The sequence below is a fragment of the Aptenodytes forsteri genome, unplaced genomic scaffold (genome assembly GCF_000699145.1).
Source record: "Aptenodytes forsteri isolate BGI_AS27 unplaced genomic scaffold, ASM69914v1 Scaffold109, whole genome shotgun sequence".
Lineage (NCBI taxonomy): Eukaryota > Metazoa > Chordata > Aves > Sphenisciformes > Spheniscidae > Aptenodytes > Aptenodytes forsteri.
In genome coordinates this window covers 1,046,779-1,056,965 of record NW_008794431.1, presented here as the reverse complement: position 1 = coordinate 1,056,965, position 10,187 = coordinate 1,046,779, and the positions used below count along the sequence as shown (strand labels likewise).

Sequence of the window (10,187 nt, the reverse complement as noted above, 5' to 3'; positions counted from 1 at the left end):
GAGTTGGCAGCCGTTGGCTCGGCGGGTGGCGGCCGCTCGTTAGGATCGGTAGAGGCACTGCTCACCTGTGAGCCGATTTCAAAAAACCACGCTTCGCGGGCGGAGTGCGTGCCTCTGACTAACTTCTCCCTCGGTCGCTTTCTTTTCCTTCAGCTGACAGCTGTATTCTAGTAAAGTTTATTAGATTCACCCGTAGGTGAAGTCCGTGGGATCTTGAGACCTGTCAGTCGTCCAGTAAGAGCTGGCCATGTGTGGCATGCAAACGACTGGTTTGTGTGGCTGCACACGAGCGTTAAAAATAGATCGCTTCTCCTTGGATAGCTGTCAGGTAGTATTAGAAATTATGATAGCGTTTAGCAACACGTTTTAGTTGACATTTTAATGTTAAAGCAGGCAGATGCTTTTATGGTAGCCCCATTTTTTCTTTTTAGAGAAAGCTGTGGTTTGGAACAATTTCCTTTTTAAGCAGACGCTGTCTTTTAAGTAAGTCAAAAGCTGCCCACACTTGCAAACCTAAAACCTTCATAAAACTTATGCCAAAATATGCTTGTTATGATTCTATTTCTAGAGGTTTCTCACACTCAGTGGGATATTGTTGAAACAGCAAGGGTTGTACGTTTTAGTGGCAGGATTTTCCCTCTGGCTTCAGATACAGCTTGCTCCCTGCTTTTGAGCTATGTTTAATACATATGTTTAAAATAAAATAATAATAATAAACTCCCCTTTCCCCTCACAGCTGCAAATTACCCTTCCAGCTTCTCTGGTTTCGTTCCCAATTCACAGAATATAGTAAAAAAAAAACCAAAACCAATGAGTCTTTCCTCAAATGTTTTCTCCATGTGGTTAGTACCGCTGCTTCGCGCTCCTGTTTTCAGCTGGAGCTGACCAAACTGACAGCTTTTTCTAGATGGAAGAGATGAACTGCAGTGGGTGCAGGGTGGGTTGAATTAATTCATGGAGCCCAGTTTATCATTGCTCAAGATTTTGGGCAGTTGGTTTCACCAGCACAGTTTGGGAATAATTTGCTGCCATTGCCCAGGCTGTAAGGTAACATTATGACCTGACTTGCACAGGTGCATAAATGAGCATGTGGATTGCTGAGAAGTGTTGGGCTGATCTGTCTAAATTGTGCTTCTGCCTTTCCTTGTGAAATTTTGAATAGGTGTGCTGAAGTCCGTGGAAATACTCCTTGTGGAGAACATTCTTGGCCTTGGAACGTACTTTTTTGTTTCATGAGACTTGGAGGACTTTTTCTCCAAATTTAAGGTCTGTGGGTTTTTGTACTGTGGACCGTGCTACATAATACTGTAGTATTTAATTTAAGAACTCTTCTTGTATCTTCGTCACTAGAAAATGTCGCTATTGAAGCTTTCCTAGGTGATAAAGAGGAATTATAAAGTTTTAGGTGGATTTTAATAGTATAACTTATTTCTGATGTAGGTTTTTTTTTGGTTTTTTTTTTTTTTTTTTTGGTCTGGGCATAGAAGGAAAAAACCAGGTTTTTTTCTTGCTATGTCAGGTGTCGGTTGGTGAAGACTGGGGTGGTGTCATAAACAAGGTATTTAAAAAGAATACAGTAGTAGAAGCGAAATGTCTTCATCTACTATACATTTCGTTAAGACTATGTCACACTTCCATCTGTACAATAAGTGTTTTGAAGCGATTTCTTGTGTACTAGAGATAATTAGGTCTTAGTTTCACTGCAGTTAGTGGGTTACTTTCAGGAAAAGCCAGTTTTTCAGTTTGTCTTCAGGGTGTACATCTGTCATAATTCTGCTTTCTTCCCATTCTGTCTCTGCAGCTGTTCAGTGCAGTTTATTATAGTGATACCCGTTAACATGGTTACACTTGATTGTCCGTCAGAGTTTGAATTATACACTCTTTTTTCCCAGAGGTTTATACAGCCCTTAAAAATTCTTCAGTAAGAATTGTGCTATGTAAAACCTTTGACCTGAGGATGTAGATTTTTTCATGTATAATTATTTTTAAAAATCTGGTTCTGTTTAGCTATTTGCATAACAAAGACTGACACACTTTACATCTTTCTCTTTGATCATCTCTCTACTTGGGGTCAAGCTGAGTGAAAAAGTATACGGTGTTCTTAACTGCGCAATAGTAGCATAAAAAGTTCTGTGGTGTGTTGCACATGGGTGTACGTGTGTGCACACTGCCATGCCAGTTTTATGGGGTAATGTCTGGATTTCTGCTCTGAGGAAGCTAGGAAAAAGGATTCGGATTTTTTTCACTTACCTGTGCAACTCGTGGGACTTCAGTGCAGGAGGAAAAAAAGTAAAAGGAAGGATCTTGGCATTGCTGTCCAGTGTGGTTTTTGTTGGTTCTTTTAAAATAATCTCCTGCAGAGCTAAGAACGCAGGAGCATGATAATGCATACTGGTAAAAATAGTGAATTTGCTGTACTGTGTCATGTTGCTGATTCTAACCCATTGCACTGTATCTGCCAGCAAATACTGGGAAGTAGGCAGAAATGTTTGTATTCCTAACTGTGTCTAGTTATTTGTGTGGAGTTAGATGTTTGTTGCTTACCTCCACAAGGATATGTAAATCCAAATCTTATTTTGTGGCCTGACATTGATTATATTGGATTATCATCTAGTCATTTCATTTGCATAGCATTTTACAAGTATTTTGAAAAAGGCTTAGCGCTCTCTCCAAAATACACTAGCCAGAAGAAACGTTTCAGGCGTTGTAATCTTGCCTTTAAAAACGATCTGAGCAATTGTATCATGTAAGTCCAGAGTTATATTTGTATGTTTGAAGTTTGTACCTAATCAAGAGTAAAACCCAGAGCTTAGCTTTCAGAGCTAGCGTGATGAAAAAGGATGGAAAAGCCACTGGTGATGTGTCTCTGTAAAGCACAGTGCCTTCAGCCTCTGGAGCAGTGCAGCAGAGCGCGTTGCAAGCTGTGCCAGCCTCACCAGTACTGCCCTGGTACGGCTAGCTCATCTGAGGGTGCTTGGTGGCTAAAAAGTCATGGCCTCTGCCCCATCTATGCCATTTATTGTGGTGGTGTGATTGCATGAAGTGCTCTTAGATGCTTTGCCCACCCTTGGAAATGGAGTAACATTGCCAGCAGCGTCATGGCTGTTTCTATAAAGCTGTGTTTGGTTGAAGCCTGTGGTGGTGTGATTGCTGCTCTTGCTCTTAGATGCTTTGCCCACCCTTGGAAATGGAGTAACAGCAGCGTCATGGCTGGTTTTATAAAACTGTGTGTTGTAACCTTCCCCCCCCCTCCCCCCCAATAAATGGGTAAATGTTACAGAAGAGTCCTCAGGAGAAGTAACTGTCAGCATGCTGTGTGTTGGTCTATCTGATTTCTGAAAGGATGGTTTTAACATGAAGAAACGTTCATCTTTCAAGGAAATGAAACTGAAACGATGTACAAAAGTTGCTGGGTTATTAGGAATTTGCACGTGTCACTAAAAAGTCAGGGAATGTTTGGCTTGGTGATGCAGCAGCCTTTGTTTAACGTTAGGGCTGCTGGACTCTGTTGTAGCTTTTCAAGTGTTGGGCTTCCTCTGGAGGTGAACAGTATATGGGCAAATGTCCTTTCGGGGCTGGTGTAAGAATTTGGGAAAAACAGCTGTAGAAATGTTTGTGATAGAAGGATACAGGGTTCAAGGGCACTGCTTGGTTGGCTGCTTCCTTGCTTCAGGGTAGCATTCATTTTGCGAAGGGGATTGTTCTGTGGCGTGTGTGGGTGCAGTGAATGTTTTATGGAGACTTCTGGACTAAACAGCAATTATGTGGTTGCGTGCAGTTGTTGGGAATAGAGCTCAGTAACCTGGGCGGGCTCTTCCTGTCCTGCAAGTGTTGCGCGTTGAGTGCATGGTTTTTACTTATTATTGCTATGAATCTTAAAGCTTGGCTTAAATGTTTCACTCTTTTTATGTTTACATGTGAATTCTCTTTGCTTACAGGTGTAGTGATCATGGCCAATTTGTACCACTAAACTAGCTGTGGTACAACTAGTCTTGATGAACCTGCCTTTACTTCTGACCCCTTGGAATTGACAGACCTGCTTCAGTTTCAGAATATGTTTTAATGAGATCAGAGTTGGATCAGATGCATTGTATATGCACCTGAGTAAATTAAGTGTATGTCAAAATAAAGTCAAGTGAAAAATACCAACATTTTCATGACTGTGAAGAGTGAGAATTTCAAAGAAAAGTAATATTCATGGCACTCAAATCTCAGATTAGGAAAGGAAAGAGAATGAGATAAGTAATTTTGCTGAAAAGTTTGATAGTTTTTCCATTCTGCCTTTCTCCAGTATAAAAATACCTCCTTATTTTTAGTTAAGGATGTCCCATGAAGAATGAGTTACTATAGTTTGTTTGTTTTTTTTTTTTCCTTGAAGATTAAAAAAGTGTTACTTGAATTCACAGTATTCTCTAAACAAGCTGGGAAAATTGGTATGTCTGTGGCAGAACAGGGAAAGCCTGCACCTTCAATCTGCACCTAACCATCACTACCCATAATCCGGGTTTATTTTTAATGCCGTTCTTGCGTGACTTTGAGGTCACCATCACCTGATAGAAACCGATAGTCTTTGAGGCAGAGGCACTGTGATACCCTTAAGAGCAGCAGCATTTCAATCTGTGTGGTTGTAATTCTTATTAGCTGTTCTAGTGTTATCTCTAGAACGTGTGTTCTGAACTGTGGATATGAACATCTGGTGGGAGCCATTTAAAATGATTTTAGAAGTTGAAAAAAGCTGTTTTATTAGTTCTAATGACAAAAACTCTAGGGGGTTAATCTTAGGAGGTTTGAGACTTGCTTTAAGAAGCCAAATGCTGCTTTTCCATCTGTGATTTAGCTCCCCGTAAACTCAGGTTAGGTTCAAAGATGGGAAAATGAGATCTCTGGATTTTAATTCTTCCCCCCGCCACGCATCTATAAAGGAATCTCACAGAAGTTTCATCAAATGGGGTATTTCTTTTAATGTTACTTTTGAGAACACAGGCTTTTCAACGTGGCCAACTTCAGAAACATGACTAGAGTGGACAAGGAAATTAGCTGCCTTATCTGATACTCCATACTCCAGGAAAGTGGCTTCTGTTCTGGCTTCTCTTACTTCCTGAAGAACTGTGGGGAGTGCTTGAATTGGGAGGTGTGAATACCACTCTCCTTTAAACAACAACTAAAAAGATGTTTAGTTTGTTCTTGTTCATTGCAAGCTCAAGAGTGTGTCTCGGTGTATATACGCTATGTTATTTTGCTTTGCAGTGCATAGTACTTTTCAGACCATGTGGGAATGAACCAAGAAGTGAGGATTTTGACCAGGAATATACAAGTTACATTTCTGAGATTGCCTTATTTTTCTTTGTTTTCTTCCATATCCTGTTTACTTTGTTTATGGGGGATATTTCCATTCTAAGTGAGTATGTTTTTTTACACCGCTATTGTTAATATTTTTTTCTATTACAGGAAAAGTATGTGAACAACTAGAAAAAGTACCTTACAGAATAGATATTTATCCCTCTGGTTTTGGCCTTGTAGCAGCTAATTGATTTTTCAGTTCTGTCTTAGCCTGTTTTGGATCTGAATGTTGGCTTTCTGTCCTTATAAGTGACCGTATCAGAACTTGGCTCTGGATCTACTACATTTATACCAGATCTGTATTCAGATGATTTTGCTGGTCCAGGCTGGTCTGTGTATTTATTCATTGGCAGCATTTCCGTCTGCCATACACACAAAGTTCTGGTCTGCTTCAAAGCAATTCTTTTGCAGAGAATTCTTCTGGCACTGTAAGAGGTTGTCATTTATGATTCTTTATTCTCTGGCATCAGGCATTAGTGAACTTCTACTCTATGAAATGGTGACAAAAGGTCTTGGTGAAGCGAAACATTCACCTTCTTTTTACCTTTAGTGAGCAAAGTTTGCAGCTCAAAACTATTACATGTTTCAAAGACAGCCATATTAAATCCCACTCTGGAAAGTCACTCTGTGGGAGGGAGGCTTCCTCCCACCTCTGTTTGCATGTATAATATGAAAAAGGAGGCAATCTTGCAATGCTCGGGCTCTTACAACTATATTAAGTTCACTGGAAGTGTGAAATAGAGTCTCAGGTTCAGTTGCTTGTGATTTGCTAGTGATGATAAAATGAATTCCCTCCAAAAAAAATGCTTATTTTCTTTTTATATGAATCACTTTTGGAAGATAAGATATTTTTGTGCTTTTTTGGAAATAGTGTCAGGCTTTGGTTAGGCTTTTTGGGTTTCCTTATTTTAGGAATTAGTCTTACAAAAGTTGAAAGCGTTACTGAGTTTACTACAGTGAGATGTGTTCTCAGTGAACAAAGTTGAAGTAGTTAACTGTATACAGAAGGGTCAATGAAAAGAGTTTTGTTGAAAAGAAATCCCAACTCACATTAAAATGAGGAGGTTAGATTTTCTGCACCTACCTAGAAGCAAAAAAGTATTTTGGCATCTGCTTTCCAAATCTGTGCCCCAGAGGTATGTATGAGGGCTTTGCTGCTAGCAGAACACCTAGAACTTGTTGATACCATGATTGATATGTGGTAAGCAAACACTCAGGGGATTTGATGTGCATCTATAGTCTTTGTCAGTTTAACCGGTGGATATGCCTTTCTGCACTTGCCTTGTCACGTTTTTTCTGCTCTTCAACTTAGACTTTTTAATAGCTTTTTACATGTAAATGCTGACTAGCTATTTACAGCTTCCTTAATTTTTCTGAATTTGGTTTCATTCCACAGAAAACACATGTGAAAATACCAACGCCCTGTGAATAGCAGTTAAAAAGATACAGAACTTTTTGCCTTTACATCCCTGGTTCACGTGCAGTTGAACTCAATATTGCTAGAAGTCTGGCAGTTTGGAGGAGCTTCTGTGTAATCAGTTGGTGGTCTGATTCCTGAAAAACAGTTAAGTGTTAGGCATGGCACTAGAAATGTGCCTGCAGGAGAAGTAACTGTCTTACCTTAAAGGGTGGTGCCTTCCAGGCCGTAGAGGATGTGTGTTTAGTTAATCTGGGAAAACTTGGCTTGCTACTGCTGATGTTTCTTATTTTATATATAAGTGGATGACTTTAATCTTTGATTTTGTAAATCTGGCACTTTAAACAGGAATAAAATGGTTCCAAAAACAAACTAGCCAAAGTAAATATTTACATAAGCAGTAAAAATGTTATTGTATCGCAGATCTAGTGTCAGAATGGGCAGGGGAAGTTAAGCACATCGACTGCAGATATTTAGTGATTTTAAGACCTCTCAGAACAAAATATGCTTTTGTTTTGGGGTGAAAGTGTTGGTGGGGTTGTCATTGATACTCTCTGATTTTGTTCACCTGCTCGTATGATGACTGCCTAATTAAGCATCCTTGAGATACTCACTGTTCACATTTCAGATGCTGTTTAAAGTTGTTTGTTTTCCTTTGTGTGCTGTAAATCCTCGAATGCCATCAGAAGCACAACTTGATGACTGTGTATTATTATCTTGGGTTAAGTGCTGTCTCATTGCTTTGCAGGCTGCCTGCTGTTTCCCGTGGAGATCATGAAACGACGTCGGCTTCCTAGCAGCAGTGAGGATTCTGACGACAATGGCAGTAAGTGCTCCTTTGTTGTAGAGTGCAGTAGGTTATGAGTTTGAAAACACGTTTTAATGCAGTGTTTTATGATAGAGGCATTTTGCATATTGGTTGGACTGGTAGAAATATGTATTATAAGGATCTCGTTTTGAACTCAGTCATTCTGAGCACAAGTGGACAGTATATTCAGGATCCCTCCCCGCTGTATTGACTATACAGTGTTAGTTAATAAGATAAAACAAGCGAAAAAGTCGGTCGTCTTGTTCAAAATCTTTGCAAGCAGCATAATTTATGATTACAAGGACAGAACTTGCATGGAGACATCTGCTAACATTGTCCACAGCTTAGTATTTAATAGGAGTTTGCATTAGGGTTTTAAATTTGCTTCAGTGTTCTCATATTCTCTTATGCGATGGAAAGGTATATTGCTTCAAACTTAAGTAGAAAAGATTGATGGTGCATAAAAGTTGTTCCTTACTTCGTTTGCTGATCTTATTTGAGGAATAACTTTCAAGAATTTGAATTCAGTAAATCAGTGATTTGGATACAGAAAGTTTTGGGGTTTTTTAACTGTTTCTATACTGACGTAACTAACAGTGAGCTCTGTATGGTATATGTATCTCTTGTGTTTGGATTCCAGGGATTGATAATCTTTTATTTAAGCAGAAAAAAAGGTGGGGGGGAGATAAAATGGCAGTTTGGGAAATGTGCCAAGGTGTTTTATTTGCCCAAACAAGCAAGTTGATTGTATTTGACAATAGTGCAGCTTAGCCAGTTGTCAGAGAGCTGTTCCTGGTTTTAATTTGGTCTGTCTGGGTGCGCATCTTCAAATCGGAAGTATTTTGTGAGACTTCAGTCTGAAATGTAGCAGAAAATGATCAGGGAGGTTTTCCAGGTGCTTTTGAAAGCTTTACTCTGAGGAGTAAAGTGTAGCCCTGTGCTGCACTGTGGCCCTGCATAGGTGACTGCTTCACCTGCATGCATTTCTTAGGTGTGTCTGTGCTGCCTGGGAATCTGCTCAGGTACGGCCAAATCTGCACCTTAATACAACCTTAGGCAAACTATTGCTGAACTGAAGGAGTGGTAAAAGGATTGGAGAAGGTGAGAACTAGCAAGCTGATTAGGGGTTAGTCTAAATAAGCATTGAGTAAAATCTATTACAGAGGTGTGGGATTTGGCTTGTTTTTGGAGAACTACCTGCAGTTGGAGGATTTTGGAAGAAAAAAAATCCCAAATCAGACCTGTTTTTTCTTGATGAGAAGTTTACTTGGGGTTATAAAAATTGAAGTCGGTGTATTTTCTCAAAGGTGACAGGTACTTCCCCAAAACAAAGATCTATTTTCACTTGTAAAATAGACAAGTAGCAGCAAATGTGATGTCTTTCATTAGAATTTTGCTTTACCCTTTTTTCATTCCCCAGCAGCTTTATAAGTGTTTTATTTTGATAATAGTGTTTATTTTCACTCCCTTATCTTGTTTTTTTTTTTTCTCTTTGATCCCTTCATGTGCCTTGCGTTACAGGCTTTACCAAATCAAATATGAAGCAGATAATCTTGGAATTGAAGTTCTGAAATAGATACAGTTGACTGAACTGTTGCTGATTATAATGCTTGTTTAATGTCATTTGATATATAACTATCTGGAATAGAGCTGTTGACTTAACTGAATTATGTTTTCCAAAAAACTGTATTTTCATCTGTTCCATAGATCAAGATCTAAGAAAATGAGTTAGGAAAACAAACAAACCCTTGCCCTTTTATGATCTCTCTATTTTAAAGCCTAATTAATATGAATAACTATTTGTTGAATAAATTACATAGCAAAAGGCAGTGAAATTTTAAAAGTATTTTAAAGTATTCTTTGAAATATATACCACTTCCCTTTCATTACACTTTTTTTTTCTTGACTTGCTTATGTTTTTTTCTCCTTGTGAAGTTATAGGGCAAATTCAGATACAGGTTCCTGCATATTCATTCTATTACTATGCACATGTTCAAAAAGATCAAGGGTTAATAATCAGAAGCTGAGATAACATTTAATGTAGGGTCAGCATCTCCAAGGCTTTTTGTCATTCACACTTCCCTGAGAACAATGTCTGACGCCGCTCAGGCCCTTTCTCACCACTTCTCCTGTTATAGGAGATACCAGTAGTTCCTTGCATCTACGTTTGAATGTCAAGGGTCTCCCCTTACAGGTTTCGCCTTCATTTAAACTTTTCTTGTCTTTAGTAGAATTACTGATTATTCTCACTATGTTAATTTCTGTATTATTACTTTGTCAGTAGTATCTCTGATTCACTGTACTGATACTAGTGTTAGAAGGGTAAGCAGATTTTGTTGCCTAAAAAAAATGAAAGGTAAAAACTTTTGTGAATTTCTGGGCTCCGTGTTGAAGGCTTTAAGTTTTTCCCTAGCTATTTTTCCTTCTCAGAGTTTCCAGAGGCAGAAAACAATTAAATAGACTATTCTGAGCACTTCAAACAGCCACCTTCTAATTGAAAAGTTGAAATTTTAATCAACACTTAGTTGGAATCCTACTGCCAAACATCTGCTTTCCTTCAGTCAGTGGCACCTCTTGACCCTCCAGTGCGCTTCTTGCATTCCCATCATACTGAACTCGATA

The 10,187-nt window shown here is 39.0% G+C and overlaps 1 protein-coding gene across 3 annotated transcripts in view; it reads left to right on the top strand.

The window, feature by feature from the left end:
• Positions 1-10,187, top strand: part of JADE1 (jade family PHD finger 1) — a 46,001-nt gene that overhangs the window by 1,686 nt on the left and 34,128 nt on the right. The window contains exons 1-2 of one of the 3 annotated variants that reach the window (XM_009289488.1): positions 6,823-6,904; positions 7,506-7,583. In XM_009289488.1, coding sequence (XP_009287763.1) covers positions 7,532-7,583 — 52 coding nt within the window. In that variant the 5' untranslated portion in view covers positions 6,823-6,904; positions 7,506-7,531. Of the gene's footprint in view, positions 1-6,822; positions 6,905-7,503; positions 7,584-10,187 lie in introns of those variants that run through there. The other 2 variants (XM_019474695.1, XM_009289489.2) reach the window with 2 other exon arrangements.